General features: G+C 51.5%; 2 protein-coding genes across 2 annotated transcripts in view; both read right to left on the bottom strand.

The window, feature by feature from the left end:
- The window catches only part of SREBF2 (sterol regulatory element binding transcription factor 2), a 58,812-nt gene extending 54,747 nt beyond the window's left edge, over positions 1–4,065 (bottom strand). Inside the window, exon 1 of the mRNA XM_046645928.1 lies at positions 3,824–4,065. Coding sequence (XP_046501884.1) covers positions 3,824–3,911 — 88 coding nt within the window. The 5' untranslated portion in view covers positions 3,912–4,065. The remainder of the gene's footprint in view (positions 1–3,823) is intronic.
- A 1,187-nt stretch (positions 4,066–5,252) lies between these two features.
- CCDC134 (coiled-coil domain containing 134) lies at positions 5,253–22,487 on the bottom strand. Its single transcript, XM_046646792.1, has 7 exons — positions 22,354–22,487; positions 20,867–20,985; positions 19,893–20,014; positions 19,603–19,687; positions 17,641–17,822; positions 17,285–17,356; positions 5,253–9,399 (listed from the first exon to the last, which is right to left on the bottom strand). Exons 2-7 carry the CDS (start codon positions 20,967–20,969, stop codon positions 9,274–9,276), a joined length of 690 nt encoding a protein of 229 aa, XP_046502748.1. The 5' UTR covers positions 20,970–20,985; positions 22,354–22,487; the 3' UTR covers positions 5,253–9,273.
- Positions 22,488–22,494: the final 7 nt, after the last annotated feature.

A 22,494-nucleotide genomic window follows, 5' to 3' on the forward strand; every position in this document is an offset into this window, starting at 1 on the left:
TCATTCTTAGTATCGTTGTCCCACACTCATATAGCTGCAGGTCCCCCCTAATTGGTCTCCAGCCTCCAATCTTCCTTGCCCATCACCACAGTAGAATTTTCTTAGAACCCATGCTTAATGTGTCATCACTCTACTTGAAAATCCTCAGCAGTTCCCCGCCTACATTCCACAAAACATGTGTCTGGTATGAAGACTCTCCATGATTTCACTCCAACTCACCTTTCAGACCTTATCTTCTACCGTTTGCTTACACACACCACAGACGACAAGAAATCACTAGTCCTTATTTATTTCTAAGGCAGCTTGATCCTTCTTCTTCCACATGCTTGTCATGCTGCTTCTGCCACCCATTCTTTTGGGACCAGCAAAAAGGTCACCTCCATGACTGTGCCTTTCCTGATCCCAGAGAAGAAGATCCCACCTCTCTGCCCTTCCAGAAGACCAGGCTTATCACAGTGCATGAGGCCCTCTCTCATAATACAGATATCTACCACAAAAGGCGTGCTCTAGCTATTCTATCATGAGAGACCTGGGGGTCTGGGACAACAGAGCATTCTGCAGTGGAACAAGGCCCTGGAGATCAACTACACAGGATTTGTTGGGCCTACAGTTTGTTTCTTAAAAAATAAAACAAAACTTGAGCCAACATTTAAAAATCTGGATATTTCACATGAAAAGCTAGACCTGGACATCTCTCGAGAGAGAGGGTAACCCCTCTTCCAAGAGCCCTCCCTTGCCTACCCAGTCTACATTAGGCTACCCCAATCACTCTCTAGAACAAGGACCCATTTAATTTTCTTCACGGTGCCCTGCCAAAAGTGTTTGTTTATGTTATTTGTTCAGCTTGTGTTTCCTCCAAGAACTTAAGTTAAGAGACCTTGTCTGTCTTGTTCAAAGCTATCCTCTGCACTTTGTCCATCATGTACTTAGAAGCCACTCAAGAGATGTGCTGAATGAGCGAATGGATACTGCCTCCTTGGGCCCATACCCTCGAAGGGCACTAATGGACTGCAGCAGGGCAGATGTTGCCAAATGAAGGATTCTTGCCCACCTAGATCTCCTAGAGGTAGGCACGAGCTCTCCAGGTTGCAAGTACCCCTTCTCCCCCACCACAAACATACAAAGGAAGTATATGTATTCGTACCCAGACTCCCTTCTTCCTCACCTGACTTGCTCCTAAAAGCACATTGGCTAGCCATTCCTGATCTAACCCAACCCCAGGGGCTGTGTCTAACACAACTTAAAATCCTGCCCAGCCTGCTGGATTCCATGTGCATTCTACAAATATTTAGTTCTAGGTGTGAAAAATACAGCACGAACAAAACGAAGCCCCTGGCCGTCATGGACCTGACCTTCTAGAGGAACGGATGCATAAGTATTCAGATATTTGTATCTGCAGACTACTGGCCTTTAGCTTGCCCAACCCTTCTTATCCTTCAAGGCCTAGGTCAAGGGCCACCTCCTTGGTGTGGCCTTCCTGGTAAGGCAGACTTTACCGAGCTCCCTTGACGCTGACTTTCACTTACTGCTCTACACAACTGTGAGCTGTTCTACACTTGGCACTACAGTTTTACTGTTATTCATCTCAAGCTCCATGATGCCATAAAATTCTATCTTTTCTTTCTTTTTTCTTTTGAGGAAGATTAGCCCTGAGCGAACTACTGCCAGTCCTCCTCTTTTTTGCTGAGAAAGCCTGGCCCTGAGCTAATATCTGTGCCCATCTTCCTCTACTTTCTATGTGGGACGCCTGCTACAGCATGGCGTGCCAAGCGGTGCCATGTCCGCACCCGGGATCCGAACCTGCGAACCCCGGGCCGCCGAGAAGGGGAACGTGCAAACTTAACCGCTGCGCCACCGGGCCGGCCCCAATTCTATCTTTTCTATCTTCCATGTTCCCTACAGCTCAGAAACTACAGCTGGCACTTGAATACCTGTTGACCAATTGAAGACAGGGAGCCACTTTTTCCCAAATCTGATATGGGGGCCTGTGAAGCCACTGAACCACTGTGGTAGTTTCCAGAACATACATTTTACTCAAAAATCTATGGGATAAAGTTAACACTTAACCAGTAGATAATTTAACATATTACGAATTAGAACAAATATGGATAGATTACGGAACGGGAGTGCAAAATGCACATGAATTTCTTAGTGTGAGCTGGCTGGTAGGCAGCTTTGGACATACTTCTTACTGGCTGTATAACTTTGGGTAAGTTAACGAAGTGCCTTGGGCCTCAGTTTCAGGATCTATGAGAGAGGAGGAGAGTAGTATAATATATTGGTCTCTACCCAATGAGACTGTTGTTAAAGATTGAGAACAGAATGTGTACAAGTGCTTAACACAGTGCCTGGCACATAAGTGCTCAAAACATGTTAGCTGCCCTTGTTAAGTTCCAAGGACCTCCCTGCCCCATTCATTAACACATCTCTGTATTTAGGAGCACCTAGTGGGAAAGTCTTCAATTAAGGGTCTTACCACACTACTGGGATGACCAAAAATGGAAAGCAAGGACAGGCCAAGGGATGAAACATTACAGAAGCAAAATGGGAAAAGAGGATCCTTTTCAATTAGCTGCTGCCACTTATCTCTTCCCCTAGAAGAGAATCTGCTGCTGCCTTGGTTTCTTCATCTGCACAATGGGATGCAGCCATCACACCTGCCTGCGAGGCTGTAGTGAGATCCTAGACATAGAGCACTGTGTAAAGTCAACAGCACAATGCACCTGAGTTACTGCTTAACAGCATGGGTTCTGGACAACCTAAGGTGAGTGACCTTAGACAAGTTAACACCTCCCAGCCTCAGTCTCCTGTAAAATAGGAGCAATTAGAATATGTATCCCGGGGAATTATAGTGAGGAATAAGTGAAATAGTATAGAGTATTTGGGGCCTAGAACATCAGAAGAGCCCAACTATTTAGAGTTATTATTATGATTACTAACCTATTCATTGGACTCCTCACCCCCAGGGGTCAAGTGAAAGCCTGATGTAGCGACACCAACACTAGCCCAGGAACTGGGCTCTGTAACCAGCTGGGTGACCTTGGGCAAGTCGCTGCCCCTCTCCAAACTTTGGGTTTCCGTGACCACAAAATGAGAGCATTGGAAGAGAGGATCCCTGAACTCCTACCAGCTCTTCCACTCTGATGTTAAGGTCGCCGGAACAAAGGCCACCCGCTCCCCAGCCTGTCCCCGAGGAGCCACAACACAAAATCGCTGCTGCTCAACTCCCTGTGTAGTGCCACAGGAGGAGCGCCCAGGTCTCCATCCCGGAGAAACGTGTCCACATTCCGCCGCCACCCCTCGCTTCACCAGCAACTTGCTTCTGCAGCCCCTCGCTGCCCAAAGTTTCCCCAAGCACCAGGAGACCCGGCCATAGCTCAACCGCGGGAAGACCAGGGGTGGGAGCGCGGAGCCCGAGGGCTGGGTCCCAGGAATCCCAAAGCTGCCCCGCGGCCAGGCGGGAAGTGACAGGTGCGACACGGGACCGCGGGCGACGCGTGTAGGCGCGCGGGGGAGGCCGCCTCCGCTGGGCCCCCGCGACGCCTCCGGCTCCGCGCTCCGGCCCCACGACTCGCTCCGCTTTCGGACACGAGGCGCCCGGAGCGGATCCCACGGCCTGCGGAGCGGAGCGGCCGGGCGAGGGCTCAAACCCGCAGCGCGGGGACGGGGACGGGTAGGGCACCGCCGGGGCGACCGCGTGTGCCGGTTCTTCCCGCGCGAGCCGGGGCGGCCGGGGGGTGGGCGCACGCGCACCCGCGCGCGCCGCCGTAACCCCTTCCTACCCGCGCGCCCCCGCACTCCCACCCACCCAGCCGCCCCTCACCGTCAATGTCCCCCAGGGTCAGCTCGTCACCCAGCTCCGTGAGCGTTTCCATGGTCTCCAGACCGCCCAGTTCGCCGCTCTCGTCCATCGCCCAGCTCGGCGCGGAGGCCCCCCTGCCGTCCCGCTCAAGGAGACGTGGGGGCGGTGCTGCCGCCACCGCCCATGACACCCGACAGCTCCTGCCCGGTACCGCCTCACCGGCTGGTGCCAGCCGCCGCCATGTTTGCGCCGCGCGGGAGGGGCGGGGCGGGATTCCCCCGCCCCCACCCGCGCCCTCGGCGGCCCCGCCCCCAGGCCGCGCGCCCCCTTGTTTGTTGTCAATGGGACCAGGCTCGTCGAGGCCAATCGGCGCGCGAAGTGGCGCGTGGGGTGATGGCGCGTCATCGATCAGCAGCTCAGATTTGCATAGCGAAGTCCCTCCCCTCGCGGCCTCGTAGCGGCGGCGACGAGAGCCCTCCGGATCCTCAGCCCAACCTCCTTCTCCTGGTTTAAAGGAGCCGCTCCCTTTTCCGTTACGTCTGCTCCACAAGCTACTCCATCCACCGGCCGGGGGTTGAAGGGTTAATAGGCTCCACCCCCGCCCACTGGCCGCCTCCGGAGCAAGTTGTAAGCACATTACATCATCTTCCCAGCTGCGCCCCCGCCTGCCCGCCTGGGAGAGCCGGCAGAATCAAATCTGCTCCCCCAATACTGGGGCCCGGAGGAGTCGCCTTCCTCCCAAGCCTCTTACAAAGGCGGAAACAGAGGCCCGGCGTGGACCGCGAACTGCCCAAGTGCAGAGCGCATTTTACAACCTCCGCGCCTTTGCACCTGCCGCGACCACGCTCTTGCTCCAAAGGTTCTCACCCCGGAGCCTCAAAACCGCCTGCAGACTTTCAAAATGATGCCAGTGCCCGGGCCACCGCAAGCCTCCTGAGGTGGGGCCCGGGCATGAGCGTTTTGACAAAGTTCCGCAGGGATTCTGACGCGCAGCCCACCCACGGATTCTCACTCTTTAAGCACCTCATTGCCCCATGTTGCAGCTGGTCACGATGTAAACAAACTGCTAGGAATTTATTCTAAGGAATAAAAATACGAGAACTTAAAGAAGTGCACAAGAATGTGTTGCAAGACGTTCATCACAAAGTCCCCTATAACTGGGAAAAATTGGGAAGCCCAATATGCAACTGGATGAATAAATTCTATCCACACGATGGAGTACCATAGCATCGTTAAATATTACGTACATAAATGTATATCTATTGACAAAGACTTTCACAATATATTGTTAAAAGTGAAAGTACGTTTCCTGCCAGTCTGTGAGAGGCAGATGTTTCCCTGTTAACGGTGCACAGGCTGTGTGGAGGCAGATACGAATGCACTTATGCAGTGTGACCTGGGGCTGGTTAAATAATTGTTCTAAGCCTCAGTTTTGTCATCTCTAAAACGGGGGCAAGGGAATAGTGCCCCCTCATAGTTGTGAAGATTAAATGAGATCATTTGCACATTCGACAGTATTTATTAAACATCTCTGGCAGGCAAAAAGACAGTTCCTGCCCTCTGAGAGCTTCCAGTCTAATGAAGAAAACAGACATTAAACAAAAATAAAAATAAGTAATAGATAATGGTACAAATGATCAAGGGAAAGGAATGGGTGTGATGAAACTGTAACAAGGAACCTGACTTGGGATGTCAGGAAAGAACTCTGAGTTTAAGATAAAATCTAAAGTTATGAGGAGAGAACCGCATCTGGCATAGCCAGGGGAATAGACAACATGGACAAAGGCCCTGAGGCAAGATGATCTGCTGCCAGCCAGCACTTGGCATAAAGCCTGGCATATAGTAAGTGCACATACAGATAGCTATTGTATTGAAAAAACAGGGATCTATGTGCTCACATGAAGGGCAAACAGGATGGAAGGCCCAACAGCTGAGTGTTAGTCACGATTATGGGAGTGGTGGGATTTAGGATGAACTGGTATTTCAGTATTGTCTAAATTACTTTTTATAATGAACATGTATGTGTAACATAAGAAATCAAGTGTCTTATTTTTTGGAAAAAAAAAGACAAGGATGTTCTCTTCATTGCTTACATGCAGGAGAGTTGGTGTAGGCTATACCAATCTCACCCTGAAACAAAAAACCAAACCCTGCTGCCATTTTCTGGACCAGGCACTGAGCTGGACAGTACCATCTTCAACTGCGCCTCAGTGGTTCTCACAGTGTCCCCACCCTGTAGGGTAACTGTCTGCTAGCCTACCATATGACTCACTTTGGTCCAGTGCCCTCCCATCCCAGAGCCTCCGTTGCCAACTGCAGAGGGCTGCCTGAGCACCAGGAGGTCAGGTAAGTGGGCACAGTGCCTCCCACTCTGCAGCTGTTCCCATGGCTTCCACCTGGACCTGTCCCAGAGGCTGTGGTGCCTAGTAAAGTGGCTTGAGGGGGCACAAATGAAGGCTCAGTAGAAACTGCGGAAAAAAGATGGCTGCACTAGACCCAGCCTCAGCAAAAACACGGACATTCTCCCTTTGACCCTGGATCTCACCTAACTGAACATCTCTTCCAGTTAGCACTTGCCCTGGCCAGGAAGACAACAGAGGCTGGCTCTCAGGGGTGGAGCAGCCTTAGACATGTCAGGACCTCGGTTCTTCATTTGAAAACCATTACGTCCGGAACGTCCACCACAGACTGGGTACTCACTACAGGTCACAGAAGAGAACTTTGCACGTTTTTTCATTTGCTACCTTTCACGCCTCCCCTTTTAGGCCTCTGCTCACAGTGCCTGTCTCCTTCTCCCTCCTCCCACAATCTTTTAGGATTCAGTTCAGGTGTCACTTCCTCCAGAATTAAGCAAGAGCATGTACCCCACTGTTCAACACAGAGGTGAGGCTCAGAGGTGGGAAATAACAAGTCAGATTTTGGATAAGCTAAAACATAAGGACTGAGGGTTATCATCAGATGGCAACAGGGCAGGTACCATCAGCTTTGGGGTCTTAGAGGATGCAGCTGCCAAGAACAAAAGAGCAGAGAGGACAGACTAAGCTGAAAAAAACTCTTCATTTAAGGGGCAGGTGAAGAAGGAGGAATCAGGAAGAGACAGAACAGACTCAGACTGAGGGTAGAGAACGAAGACAACAAGTGGCCCAAAAGCCTGGGAGGATCATCTCCAGAAGAAGGAGCTGTCAACAGCATCTCTCTGAGGGCAGTGATTGGGGACAGCAGAAGATGTGAGGCTGGGATAAGGAAGGAAAAGGGCTGAGGACCAGGGAGATTTTGCCCCAGGGGACATCTGGCAATGTCTGGAGACATTTTTTGTTGTCCTAACTGAGAGATTCCACTGGCCTTAGTGGATAGGGGCCAAGAATGTTGCTAAATATCCTACAACACACAGGACAGCCCTCCTCACAAACACAACAAAGAATTATCTGGCCCCAAATGTAAATAGTGCCACTGTTGAGAAACCCTGCGTTAGAGGATATTGGGGAGCTCCCAGACTCTCCAGGGATGCCTCAAGTTGGGCCTGGAAGCTCAGCAGAAAGAAACAACATCCAAGAGCACTCTGAAAACACCACTGAAGACATCACTGTTGGCCACCATTGAGCACCACTGGTGCGGCTCTGGCCACCAGAATGTCCCCACTGCTGCCCCTGGTACCTGTGGCTCCTGCCTCCCACCAGCACAACTTCCACACAGGCTGGTGCATCTGGTTGGTGGCACTTCAGTCACAGAACTAAATCCTAGCTGCAAGGAGGCTGGACAAAGAAGTGCCCTCAGGCCTTTATAGCTCCTGGTGGGGAGGTGGGCAGGTTGTGCCTGCAGTAAGACTCAAGGTGGAGTTCTGCGAACAAGTGATCACAACAGTCAACAATGGCAGCAAAGAGAAGGAGAGCGGGGAAAGCAGAATGGTTCTGTTTGTTTGTTTGAAGGTGTCAGATGAGAAAACTTGGGCCCATCTGAGGGCAGAGAGGAAGGAATTGACCAAGATGGAGAGAGGCTGAAGGTGGTGAAGGAAGAGCCCAGGAGGATGAAGGTGCCAGATGGGGCAGAGGTGAAGACAGGTAAGACTGGGCCCCTCTCTTTGGCTGCGCATACAGTGGGTACCCAACAAGTCTATGGGACAAACAAAGAACCACCTGTCACTGACAAGTCCGGCCCCAGCCTCAGAGAAACAGTTTAGGGCTGGGCAAAGAGTTCAGACATTATCAAATTCATTTTGCCAGTGAAGCCACAAAACAGGGAAGGGGTGGCCAGGGTCACTCAGCAAGTCTAATGGGCTGAGACAAGCAAGACTCAGGTCTCCCTTGGGCTTTGTCAGTTGCGGGGGGCTAGGGATTCTGGGGATGGGCGTGTGTCTATCTCCTCTGAAGAGGCAGACCCTGGCTTGGCAAGGTCAAAGAGGCCGGGCTAGATTTCCCACCAGAGCCCCTCCCTCCTCTGCCTGGGAGGGGCACAACTGAATGGCAGCTGCTCACTCAAGGTCTAACTCCTTCTGAAGCTTCCCTGCCCTATGGCCACTGGTCTCTGCTTGCACAACTCCTGAGACAGGGAGCTTGCTGTCTGACCAATCCAGGTCGGGGCAGCCCTGCCATTACAGGAGGATTACAGCACATCCTCCTGCAGAGCTGCAGCCTGTCCCCCAACAGCCCCTACCCACAGGCTAAGGGTCTCCCAGCGTTGTCAGAGAAGACAGGTTGACTCTTCCCTGTGCCTGCTCAATGACTATCCCCAGATATCTGAAGACAGAGATCATGTTGCTCTGAGGTCATCTTGAGCTAAACACCCTCCCACGACACTTCTGATCCTTTCCCAATACTGATCCTTCATCAAGGACAGTGATAAGAAAGGAAGAGGAGGCCTGAGCCAAGTCCCTGCTTTGCTGCCCAGCTAGGGCCAGGGGCTCCTCCTGATAGGGCAGGAACATCCTCTAAGGTGGTCTCTACATTTCTCAGGGTCCATGGTCGTCCCACCCAGACCCTTTGTCACCTGTCCTGTGGAGGGGTGCACAGATCCCTGGGGCCCAAACCAGCCTCAGTTAGCGCAGAGGGTTGGCTGGCTTTTATTATGTCTCTGCCGAGGCCGGGGGCTGAGACCTGTGCCTGGTGGCTTAGTGACACAGTGGGGCCAGCAGCCAGCTGACCAGCATTCCTAACCCATGGGGAGGGTCCAGCCCAGGATCCCTCCTGCCTCCCCCAGTATCTCCACAGGGTTAGGTTTGCAGCGTAGCATCCTCTAAAGGCCCCCTCGACGCCTCCTCCAGGGAAGCCCCTGGGATGAAATCCAGCCCTCTGCGACCCAGTCCTTTCAGCGGGAGCTCAGAGCCGGCTGCAGGGGGCCAAGTAAATGTGGCCTCCCCTCTCACAGGGACCGGCTCTCACCACCAGTCGATGTCACTGCATCCTGGCCATGCTGCCTCCTCCTCTTCCTCTTGACTGGCCTCCTTCTGACCCCTTGAACCCTGGACTGCTCCAGGCCTATAACTCAGACTGGGATCGAGAGATTCGTGGGCCTTTTCGGATCTCTTTCCGCTTCTCCTCTTTCTTTCGGCGTTTCTCTTCTTCCTTCAGGGCCTTCTGGAATGGGTCGGTGCTGGAAATGAACTAAGGGGAAGAACAGAGCAGTCCGATTTAGTTTGCGAGCAGCAAACAGTATGCTCTGGGCTAAGCCACTTGGGGCTGGGGGGACAGGAAGGTTACTTAGACATAGGCCCTGCCCTCAGGGAGCCCACAGACATGGAGACAGTTAAATGAGCTTGGGAAAAACTGCTGAGTGGGTCTTGAAGCTTGTGAGCAAACAGGGTGAGGGAAGAGAAGGACATTTCAGGGAGAGGGACAGGTGCTGAGTGAACCTGCAGGGGGCATCTGAGAAACAATAAACAGACTCCTCCCAGGGTGAGGGGGCAGAGTCCCCAAGCCAACCACAGGTCCCTGGAGCCCTGGCTGTCACACCCTCAAGCAGCAGGGGAGGGAAGCCAGGTGAGAGTAAGGGACAGCAGGTGTCTTGCTGCTTGCAAACAAGTTGCAGTGTCTAGGCAACGGAGTGCACAGGAAGCAGGTAGATCAGAGGTCAAACTGGCAGACCCTGAAAAAGAGGTGGTAAGAAGAGGAGAAGACAATGGTGCCCAGGACATTGATTCTATAGTGGATGGATGGCGGTGCCAATAAGGAGGCGGAACACGGCGGGAGCCGGGGTGGGAGGAGGATGAGGACTTCAGTTGGGGCATTCTTCAAGTGCAATCCCCAGACCCTTTGTTCTTCTCCCTCGGCTCTCTCCAGACTGGCTCATCTAAACCTATGGCTTCTGTTACGCCTGTATGGTCAGTTAGACCCCAAATCTACACTTCCATATCTAAAGGCCTGACACGTCCACTAGGATGTCCCAAATGTGCCCCAAACCTGGCATGGCTCCATCTCCCCTAATCTCAGTCCTCCTCCAGCAACCATCCTCATGAACAGTGGTGCCCCAGACCCTAGTCTAGGCGAGTAAGGCAGAAACTGAGAGCCCCCACCCCAGCCCTCTCCCTCCACACTGAGTCCATTGCCAAGCCTGGCTCACTTTAAGCCCTAAGTATCTCTCAAACCCATCTACTACTCTCTGTCTCTCCTATTGCTACTCCCATCACCATCTCCACCTCTTCCCCAATGACTGGGAGCCTCCCAAGGTCTCTCCACACTCACTTTGGTCCTTCTCAAGCCATTCTCCTCACTGCAGTTAGATCTTTTCAAAATGCAAATCTGATCATGTCACACCCTTGCTTAAACCTTTCCACACTCTCCATTACTGGGGATAAAGTTCCACACGGCTGTATCTGCGGGTCCACCCTACCCTGCCCACCTTCTGTTCCTCCCTCACACTCCCCACCTTTTGGTTCTTGGATTCCCTGTGCACTCTCACTTCCAGGCCTCTGCACATGCTGTGAGCCCAGGCCCAGAATGCTCTTTCCAGCCCCCGCCCCCTTTGCCACATTAGCTCCAGCTCAACTGTCACTGCCCTGGGGGACCTGCCCTGACTCCTGGGTGGGGTGGGGACTGCCTCCTTCTCAGTGCTTCTCCCTTGTGACCACCTGCTTCGTGCCTGTCGTCCCCACTGGATGGCACACTTCATGACAAGAGGATGGTGTCAGGTGTTGCTCACTGTGCCACGAGCCCCTAATGCAGGGCCTGCCTGGCTTATATAGCACTCAGCATGTATTTTTTAAATGAATGTGTCATGTTAGAATATGAAATACAATAGTACCCAAAACTCAGGTAATTATGATGTAAAATATGCCCATTTTATCTGTCCTTTGGGGAAATTTGACAAATGTTTGATCAATGTAGACATTAAAAACAAACTAGGAGCTCCACCTTGTAGAGTAATCTACCTACCATGTTAGATTGAACCATGAGCCTGGAAGATTGGGTGAAACCAAGGTGTGGTCCAGAGAGGATACGATGTGCTCAAGTCACACAGCAAGTGGGAGGCCCAACTGGGACTAGCCCGAAGGCCTCCCACCTCCCTGCCCAGTGCTTCCCCTACTACGCTCTACCTCCTATCCCTACAAGTTAATTGTGATCCCTTTGGGAGGGGTGAGGAGCTGGGAGACCCCTCAGGCCACAGAGGACCCCACACCCTCTGGCTCTGGCTTGGGAAAAGCAAGTCCAGAGATCCTGGCTCCCCGAGTCCTAACTGGCTCAGCCTCATCAGGGGAAACCAAACCTAGTTCAGTTAGAAGAGAAACACTGCCTATCCCTTTCCCAGATCCCTTCCTCACTAGGCCTAGCTAAGGCCTACTGTAAGTTCCTGATGCTAACCTCAAGCAGGCCCTTTGTGCTGCCTGGCAATCCAGGACATTGCCCTGGTCAGCCCGCTCTCCTAAGCACACCTTCTTTTAGAGCCTCCTCACTAGCAGACCATGCCCTTACTTCCGATTTCACAGAGAGTGGAAGCACTCAGGAGACAACTTCCTCAAGCTCCCACCGCCACACTCACCAACCCATTTGCTTCTGTGTCCACAGCCTTCCAGGCAAGGCTGACCCTTCCCCTTGGTACCAGATCTCTTTTCCTTCCTCACTTCCTTAGGGATGAGGCTCCAGCAACTCTCCTACCGCTGAACCATCACAGTCCTTCCTCCCTCATGGGTCTCTCCTATCTGACTAAAATTTCTCCTGGAACCCACACTCTCCACCAGCTATTCTCCCATTGGTCTGCTCCTCTTGGGGAAAAAAAAAAAAACTCTCCAAAAGGTTGGTCTGTACTTGCTGCTTCCACTCCCTTACCCCTCACTTTCTTGAAATCCAATCTTTTGTCCCCACCACTCCACCAAAATAGCTTTTGTTAAGATCTCTAATGGCCTGTCTCCATGTTGCTAAACCCGGCAGCCAATTCTCAGGCTTCATCTTCCTTGACTTCCAGCAGTGTTTGACAGGCCAATCGCTCCCTCCTTCCTGTAACTTTCTTCACGTGGCCTCTGGGAAACAACTCTCTCTTGGGTTTGCTACTATCCTACTGACTGTTCCTTCTCGGGATTCTTTGCTAGTTCTTCCTCACTCTCCTACCTCTAACTACAGTACGTACGTTCCAGGCCTCAGTCCTCAGACCACTGCTTTATCTGCCCTGACCCCAACCCTCCCCAAGTGATGGGACATGATCTGCTCCAGTGGTATCAATATCCTCTTCGTAAGCATGACTCTCACATTTGTAGCTCCAGTTTCAACCTCTTCTCTGAAATTTAGAGTCATATATTCAACTGCCTCCTTGACATCTTCATTCAGATATTCACCAGGTCCAGAAACAAAGTTTTGATCCCCAATTCAGGCCTCAACCTGGTCCCACCAGAGTCTGCCCATTTTAGGAAATGGCAGCCCCATTCTTCCACATGCTCAGACCAAAAATCTGAGTCATCAGTGCATCTCTCTCACTCCACATCTGCTTCCTTAGCAAATCTTATTGGTTCTACCTTCAGAACAGAACCAGAATCTCACTATTCCTCACCAGCCCCACTGTTATCACCCTGGTTCAAGTCATCATTAATTCCTAAATGGACAAGCATAGCAGCCTCCTCCCCAGTGTCCTTGTTTCCACCATGATCCCCCAAACTATTCTCCACACAGCAACAGGCTGATCCTTTAAAGGGGTCAGTCAGAGCTTATCACCCTGCTCTCCATGTCTTGGATTAAATGCCAAAGCTCCTGAGAAGACCTCCAAGGGTCTTGTGATCTGGTCTACAACTCTGACCTCATCTTCTCACACTCCCCACCTCTCCAAATATGCTTCCAACTCAGGGTCTTTTGCACTTGCCACTCCATTAGCCTGGAATGTTCTTCCCCCAGATACACAGCTGGCTCCCTCACTTCTTTCAGGTCTTTTCAGTCAGAACTTCAGTGCCCAGTCAGGTGAAACAGCAACTGTACCCCCACCTTGTCCATGGAATTCCTTAACCACATCCCCCTACTTTTTTCTCCTTAGCCCTTGTCACCACCTACCATACTATATATTTTTAATTGACCATCTGTCTCCTCCAACTAAAGTGCCACTCCCAGGAGACAGGGCTAGTATGCTTCTCTAGTGGCTAGGATTCAGTTAGATGCTCACTAAATGCTGAATGAATGCATCTCCTATGCCTCTGAGCCTTTGTGCAAGCTAGTCCATCTGCCTGGAAGGTCTTCCCTGAGCTGGTCCACCCAGCAACTCTTATTTATCCCAGAGCCTCCATCGCCTACCTGCTGAGGCTGAGTCAGTCTCCCTCTCAGGGGTCCCAAGGCTCATCATGCTTCCTTCATCCACTGATACAGTGATCACACTGGATAGGGACTGTGTTTCCCTGCAGCCTTCCCCAATAGACTGAGCATCTGAAGAGCAGGGAGAGGGCTAGCTCCTTCTGGACAGGGACAGTGGGCAGCACACCACCTGATACGAGTTGGCTTACTGATGGGTACATAAGTAGGAGAGGACTCCCAAAACACTCACCAGCATGGAGGGAGCACATGAGGGGAGACGAGCAAACCTGGGCTGCTGCTGGTGGACAGGTCCACATTGGATACCAAAATGGGAGTAAATTCTTTGGACAGTCCACAGCCAATAAGAAGTCAGGAAAGTATGTTGCTGCTATGGTTATATCCAAGCACAACACATATTGATGAAGCTAAACTAAATGTATCCTGGCACCCATCCTCTCTGTGGCCCATGTTCTCCCTCTCCTCCTGTATGAGGCATTCATGACCTGCAGGGCAAGGAGACCCAGCATCACAGCAATAAAGCATCTCCATGGACGCCCCTTCACTGGGAAAGGTGATCTGCCATGGCCTTGAGCCTCCCTGCATGTTCTTGCTGAGTGCACCAAGAACCCAGCCCTGACTGTTCTTACCCAGGCCATTTATCAGGGTTGTGATTGCAGCAAGCAACTTTGGGGCATGTGTCATCTCAGTTTTACATGAAGGGGTGGCAGCTACCCTAGTGGGGAAAACCATATCCTCCACTCTGCTGCCTGAAGCAAAGCCACTGACTCAACAGGGCCCATGATTCAGAGGTTCCTCTAAATACTCAGGCTTGGTACACTGATTGTTCACCTAAATTAAGAGCTAATGGTGCTGTGCAGAAAAAGAGTTAACATAGCCAATGTGACTGCTATCCTTGAAATGCCTGCTTCCAAGGTCGGCCCTTGGCTGATATCTGAGAACTTGGATTTTCGAAGGGTTCCCACCACACTAATGGATAAGAGTGGCTCACTGTGCCTAAGCTATTTGTGTAAACAATGTGGTTTATCCTAAACACCTGCTTTCCTTCTGGGAGTCTGGAATTTTGGTATGCATGAAGCAGAGGGTACCCACATGACCAGCTCCCAATAAAAATCCTGGGCACTGAGTCTTTAATTGGCTTCCCTGATAAGACAACTATTCACACGTGTTGCCACAACTTGTTACTGGGGGAATTGTGTCCTGTGTTACTCCACTGAGCAGACTCCTGGAAGCTTTACCTGGTTTCCCTCAGACTTCGTCCCAGGTGCCTTTCCCCGTGCTGATTTTACTTTGTATGCTTTTGCTGTAATAAATCACAGCTGTGAGAACAACTCCATTGAGTCCTGTGAATCATCAAACTTGTGGTGGTTTTGGGAACCCTCGACACAGGTGTCTGGGCAGCAACAGCCATCTAGCCCCAGTGACAACACTGGAAGGCTAACTGTCATAAAGGCCAGTCAGACAATGATCTTGACAAATGCACAGTCCTGGTCACTCATTTAGATGCCCAGAGTATGGCCCATTCTCTGATGAGACTGACCAGGATCAAAATGCTGACCAAGCCTACACTGCCCAGTTGACTGGCATTGCCACCTAAATGCATCATTGTATCAGATGTGGCAACACACCTGCCACCATGGACTGGCACAAAGCAGAAGATTCTGTTTTTCTGGTTTGACCACCTAGAGTCCCTGGCTGGAATAGTAGGGCCCATGTGGGCCAAGATGGAAGATATAATGTATCTCCGAAAATTTTGTAAAAATGCCCTTGTCTCATTCACATCTGACCCTTCTGGACAAAAGGTCTAGGTGAAAGTAAGGGATGATTGGAGAAAAAGTGAAATTATAGGTCCTGGGATATAACACATGGATTTTGTGCAATAATCCTGGCATCTGGAGAGGGGACGCCTTAGATCCCAGGAGGTGTGGGGAACAATTAATCCTCTTTGTCCCTTAGATCCAGCACCACCACTTGGCAAAACAATCTTAGGGTCTGCCCAAGCCAAGTGGCAGCTGCAGCTGACAATCTGACCAGCTGTTGGGTGTGTCATTCTCAACCACATGATAGGAAAACTCACATGGACACAGTCAGTACTTAACTATTCTGCTGTGCCTGCTCCTGAAGTGACCCTGTGCAGACACACAGGCCAGTGCAACCTTGTTTCAATTTGACAGATACAAATCCATCTGCTTCTCCTGATGCCTGAGCATCCTTAGGTTATGCCATGCAGGGCAACTGAGGCTGCAATTCTGCAGTGACACTGCCCTCGGGGCTCAGTCAAATAATGTAATGGTGACCCAAATCAAGTGTAACATGTGAGAGACCGTGGGCCATAGAATGTCTCTCCACTGGGGATGAGGGTTGCTTTGGGTCCATCCAGTGACCCCTGTAATTACTGACATCAAAGATCAGCAGATCAGTCTAAACTCTTGTGTAGGTGGTAATGGATAATAGATTGGCCTTAGACCACATTCTGATTGTCTAATATAAGACCAACTGGTCCCCCCAGGACTTATCATAGCTGGCTGAGTCCAGGACCCTGGAACATATGGTTGAGATCAATACTGCAGGGTGGCCTCGTCCTGCTCGAGTTCTGTTGATGGCAGCCTTAATCAAATGCAGTATGAGACAAATTGAACAAATTTGGTCCTAGCCTCTACCAGTTGGATTAATCAGACTGAATAGCATGTCCATGTGGAAATTTGAGTTAAGCCAAAACATGAAGGCCTGAGGGGTAGACCGTGGGGGAGGCAATCTGCCACGGCCCTGAGCATCCTTACAAGTTCTTGCTGGGTACACCAAGAATGCAAAGCCCTGACTACTCTGTACATGGGCCATTTCTCCAAGTTGTATTTACAGAGAGCAACCTTAAAGGAGGAGGTGATGTCTGCCCCCAAAGAGCAGGTTTGCTTCTGCTCACTGTAAAGGCAGTGAATTTCCCAAGCTCAGTGTGTTCCTTGGCTTAATGCAAACACACTGGATGCAGAGCATCTGCCTGGGCCCCTCTGTGTCACCCCTGTGGGACTTGGGGAGCAAGGGGAACCCACATGATCAGGCCAACAGTCTAGATACTGCTTTCGCTGTAATAAACTCTGATGTCTCCAACCTGTCAGCATCTGTGAAACAGTAGCAAGCTAGCTTGTTAGCTCACAAGCAGGGTAAAATCCTAGACCCCCCCATAGACCCTGACGCCCCTCCTTAAACCAGGGGAGAGCCTGTGACTTGAGTCCAGTCCTCCAGCCCTTCCTTCTTGCCCCTCTGGCCCTGCGCTGCCACCTCTGATCCCCTCCTCCCTGCTACTCTATGTGTCCCTATCTGTCGTCCTACCCTGCAGCCTCCAGCCCTCAGAGCACACCTCAGCCACCCAGGACAAGAGCATGTGCCGGAATGGGGGACAGAAGCTCAGCTGGGTGCTCAGAGATTCAAGGGCAGAGGAGAATGGCTTGACCTCCCCTGGCTTCCTTGACATTCGCCTGATATGTGGTGTCTATCATGCACTGGGACAGGTATGTGCACAGTCTATGAGTGCCCTCATAGCTGGGGTCCACAACCCGTGAACAGACAGGGAGCCTGAGGTTAAGACAGTGGCAGCAGCTTGTCCAAAAGCACCAGTGAGTGAGTGATGGTTCCTGGACCCAGACCCAGGCAGGTCTGACTCCAAGTCCAAAGCCCTCATACTCCACCCTAGGTGCCCCAGCCCCTGCAGGACCTGACCTCCCATGGCCCAATAGAGACAGAGCAAACACAGCCACAGGCCCCCAAAGCTCACCTCCATGCGGTCTACTTTAAATGGGTTCTGGAAGTCAGAGTCTTTCTCGCTGATCCCCAGCTCCTGGGCCATCTGCAGATGAGGAAAAGCTAGTCATCTTCTGCCTTCTCCCTCTTGCTCCCTGCAGGCCACTCCCTCCATGTTGGGACCCAGGCCCACTGCTTAGGCAAACGTGAGCCAGGTGACAAACCCAGGTCAGCACAGAACCCCTTGAGATGGCACCTCAAGGTGCCCTGAGGGTCATCACAGAAAAGGTAACCAAGGGCTGACATTCAGGCCCAAGTGAAGGCAGATGTGCGGCTCACAGTGCACCACAAGACACAAGGCTCCCGGACCTCTTCTGCCGTAGTCCTTACCAGGGTGAGGATGGGCGAGTGGGGCCCCTGGTCAAAGACGCCTGACTGGTTGCAGAAGCTGATGCCCCAGCGGATGAGGAGGTTCCAGTTGGAGTTGCGGTCAAAGTAGTGGTGCACGATCCTTGGGAAGCGCAGCACCACATCGCCGAAGAAGGCCGTGTTCTCCACCACTTGGGAGAAAGCTGGCGAGAGGACTCTGATGAGTGGCCAGGGCAGATGCCCTTCTATTGCCCTCCTGGCCAGCCCCATGGAACCCTCCAGAAAACTGAGGCAAGCCCACTAATCAGAGAAGGGAACAGTGCCTGCTGCCCATAGGCTGCTGACCATATGTGCACTGCACGCTGAGGGCTATATGTCCACCAGATCACCAACTCCTCAAAACCACCTTTAGAGGGAGATGTGGCTGCTGTTCCCATTTTACACATGGGAAACTGAGGCTCAGACGCTAATGAGTGGCAAATCTGAGCTGCAAACCCAGACCATGCTCTTTCCCCTGCATCTCAAGGCTTAGGAGACTCCTTTGCTTTGGGGACCAGAGAAGTGGATATCATTTTGCACATGAACGCATATGCATCACATGAGGCTTTGCTGGGCCTAACCTCCCCAACTTGGTATCCAGATGTCCAGAGTTGGGCCCTGGTGTTAACACAAGTACAGTGTCTATGAGGGATCAGGTGTTAGGATGACCAGGGAACATGTCTGGGTTTTTTGTTGTGTTTTTTAAAATGCTCTTCCAACTTTATTTTATTTTAAATGCTTCTTAAGTTTTTATTTTGAAATAATTTTAGACTTACATAATACACCACAAAATTCCTTCACTTGGCTTCCTCTAATGTTACCATCTTGCATAACCACCGTACAACTATCTAAACTAGGAAATTAACATCAACTCAAGACTATTAACTAACCCATAGACTTTATTTGAATTTCATCAATTTTCCCACTAATATCCTTCCTCTGGCCAACAGGTCAGTTTAGACTGAGTTTAGTGTCCATTATGGTGGCAGGTCCCCCCCAACCCAAGCTAGCATGAAGAATAACTATATACCCAGCCCTAGGGGTGGCCCCTGTTCAAGTGACCCCTGCAGATAAGGCCCAGGCAGCCCTCACTAGCACTGGCCAGGCAACACACAGAGATAAGCAAACTCCTCCAAAGAGACGCCAGGTTGGGTCTGAGACAGGTGGGGCAGAGACCTCTGGGCTTCAAAACAATCTTGAACCTCAAAGAACTCAGAAGTTATCTTGGTTTACACGTAAGAGCCAGGGCAAACCACTTGTCCTCTTTCATCTGGAAAATGGAGGTAATAGTGCCTTCCTCAGAGTTACGGTGGAAATTAGAGATGATATTTGTAAAGTGCCCACCATTCAATATGTAAAGGCTGCTTCCATCCTCTCTCAGACAGCGTAATCTCAGAAATTTTATTGTTAGAACATAACCAGTTAACAGGGGGGAAATTAACACTGGAGAGAAATTCTTGGAAGGGGGGATGAAAGGGCACAGAATATTCTTTTATCTGATTTGTCTACGTGTGTCCCACCTTGTCTCAAAAAGGATTTAAGGGGATTGGGGCTTTTACAATAGTAGTAAAGAGCACTGATAACTGACCCACTGGCCAGTCACCGCAACAGGCCTCAATTTTTTCTCCTGTGAACGGGAACAATCCTTATCTTCTCTACCAGAAGGATCAGGGTGGTGGAGAAGGCAATGATCCTGGAATAGAAGTGCGTAGAGGCTCCTCTCTGGCTCCCCTGCCCCCAGCACAGGACAGCACAAGGGAGTACATCTGCATCAGGGACAAAGAAACTAGCTCTGAAGTGCCCATCCACCCATGGGGACCACTTGGAAGGTGCCACAAGAGGGTACTTCCAGAGAGAAAAAAAGAGTGACAAGAACAGGAGGGAAGAAGCAGCTAGTGAAGATCAAGGTGGTGGGAGGAGAGGGCGAGATTGGGAAAACCATACCATCCTTCAGTTTCTCGTCCTGGGGGAAGGGCCCATCAGGGACCACGTCTGCAGCAATGAGCACTGTCCGGGAGTCCTCCAGCACCTGAGGGAACCCCACCTGGGCTGAGTGGCTTTGCAGAGGCCTTCACAGACTAGCCCCAGCTCCATTTACTTAAACCCTACTTCCAATCTTTTGTGCATGCAGCTCCCCGCTCACTGAACACCATCCCCTTAGGGAACTCCTACTCATCCATCAGTGCCCAGATCAAAGACTAGGCCTGCCATGAGCTGCCCCCTGCTGTACACACCTTAAAGAGCCCCTTGAGCATGACATCAAGGATCTTGTACTGCTGGTGGACATCATTCAGCTGTGCCAGGTTTTTCAGCGCCAACAGCTGCTCCCGTCGCTTCACCTCAAACATCTTCTTGTCTGAGCAGCACTAAGTTAAGGAGCTGCCACTGATACTCCTGCCTCGATAATCTAGCGGTCCAGATCCAGAGGGCCCATTCTTAATCAGTGAGTATCTGCAAGGGCCATAGATGCCCATGGCTGAGACCCCCCACACCCCCAGCCCAGAACAAACGGTCTGAGGAGCTTACGAATCCTGCAATGTATCATTTGTCCATTTCACAGAGGATTCCACACCAACAGCCTCAGGATCTGGCTCCCATCCTCCTCTCCCATGGTTTTCCCACCATCTCTCACAACTACCCACTGTTCCCACAACTTCTGTTCCTATGCTCACACTGTACACTCTGCCTGGGATACCCCTCACCCTTCTCCATGAGTTTCTATTCTTTCAAGATCTAGTTTAAAACCCACAGAACAGTATTTCTCCCTGACCCCTCCCATCTTCCACTGGAGTGCTGATCACAGAGTACAACGTGAGGCCTGTCAACACCTCAAAGCCAGGGACTAATCCTGACTAAACTTTGTGTCCCCAAGGCCTAACCCAGAATAGGTGGCCCAGTATGCCAGGGCCTGCATCTCCTCCCAGGGTCTCATCCACAAAGTGTAAGGCACATGTATAATCCTCAGAGCCCTCATGGCTCTGAGAGATATGTCTTGCTCTCTCCATTTAATATATGGGGAAACTGAGGATTAGAAGAAATTGACTTAGTGAAACATCTGGTTAGAGCACCTTACCTTTCCTTCCCTGTTCCCATCAGCTGAGTCTGCTCCATCCCTGGAATCTCCCAAGGGGTAATGGGTACAGAGAGACCTCATCTATATACCTCTCAGAAACAGCTCATTAATCCCACCTCCAACCCCAAAGGATACAGATCTCCAGGCTCGGGTTCAGGGAGGTCCTCAGGGTGCCTGTGACTCCTGTCCCAGAGAGAAGCAGGACAAAGAGGAAGGCCAGGAACTGAAGAAGATCCATATCCAAGACCCTGGAGCTATGGGGGGAACCCAGAGAAAGGAGGTAAGACCCAGAGCTTGGTGCTATGTAAAATAAAGAATGAGGTGAACAGCAAGGAGGGAGTACTGGGTGAGGCATTGTGCCTGGGGAAGGAGGGGCTGGTCAATATCATTCCCTCTCAAGACCCCCATCCTGGCCTAGCAGGACCATATCTGGTCAAGGAGGCCCAAGCAGTCAGAGGGGACGTAAAACTTGTGGGGTTTCCCTCCTTCTTTGACTCTGTCATAAGAGAGAAAGAAAGGATTCAGAGCAGGAAGGGAGGCAGGGCAGCCTTGGAGTAAGAGGGCTGCTACTCACTCACTTTGGAGCTACAGGCACCACAAGCAACACCTGCTCCTATTCAGGCAACATTCTCCAATTATTTATTGAGTACCTGGCATGCTCTAGGCACTGTTCTAGAGCTGGGAATATAGCAGTGAATAAGACAAACAAAACACCCTGCATTCGTGGTACTTATGTCCCTAGTAGGGGTAAGATAGAACTAATAAACACGTAAAACAAACACAGAAACAAGAGAGGGAGTCAGTGGGGTGCAATATTAAATACAGTGGTCAGAGGAGGCCTCACACTCAGATAACAGCTGTCCAATTTTACCAATGTGGAAACCAAGGCACAGAAAAGTGAGGTTGACTGCCCAGTCACTTCGCTATTCCCAGGCTAAACTAAGTCTAAAGAGCATAGGCTATCTGAGAGCCGGCCACTCTTCTACCAGGACACCTGCCCTAGGAGAAAACTGCTGTTATTGGCAGTGAAGTCCCAAAGAGGTCATCCAGAGAACCGCCCGCACCCCATGCAGATGAGACAGCCGAAGCCTAGAGAATGAGTAGTCCAAATTTACCCAGGATCCCCTATCGTCCAATGTCAGATTCAGATGAAGCAGACCCGGGCTAGGGTAGATTTTGGGGCCAAGGGCATATCAGATATAATGAGTGAAGCGAGGAAGAAGTGGAAAAAGAAAGCCACAAAAGCCTACGACGTGGGGCGGATCCTGCTTTCTCTATTATTTCTCCCCCTTATCCCGCCTCTCAATCCTGCTCCGCGCCCCGTGAGTCCCCAGAACTCAGAGTGTGACTCTGAACCCATTCTGCAGGAGTAACGTGATGGCGGGCACTGAGCCCGCTACCCGGGCTGGCGGACCCGGGTTGCTGCCCAGAGCCTCTGGGGCTCCCGGAGGAGAGAACAAGTCTTTCCAATGAGAGGAGTCCGGGGCCGCGAATCTCACCCTCAACCCCCTGCAGCCGGCTGGGGAGGGGAGGCGAGAGGGGAGAAAGTCCGGGGGTCGCTCAGTCCCCACCCCCAGCTCCCACTGGGAGCCGGCCCCCCCGACGTCCCCGTCCCCACATACCAGGCCGGGCGGTGCGGGAAGGGGCGAGCGAGCGGGTGAGGAGGCCGTCAGCATGCAGCTCGGCTGGAGGGTCAGCGGGTAGACCAGCAAAGGCGCGCAACCCAAAAGTACCGGCAAGCGGCAGCTCAAGGAACGCCGAGC

This window comes from Equus quagga, chromosome 19, assembly GCF_021613505.1.
Source record: "Equus quagga isolate Etosha38 chromosome 19, UCLA_HA_Equagga_1.0, whole genome shotgun sequence".
In the NCBI taxonomy this organism is placed as follows: Eukaryota; Metazoa; Chordata; class Mammalia; order Perissodactyla; family Equidae; genus Equus; species Equus quagga.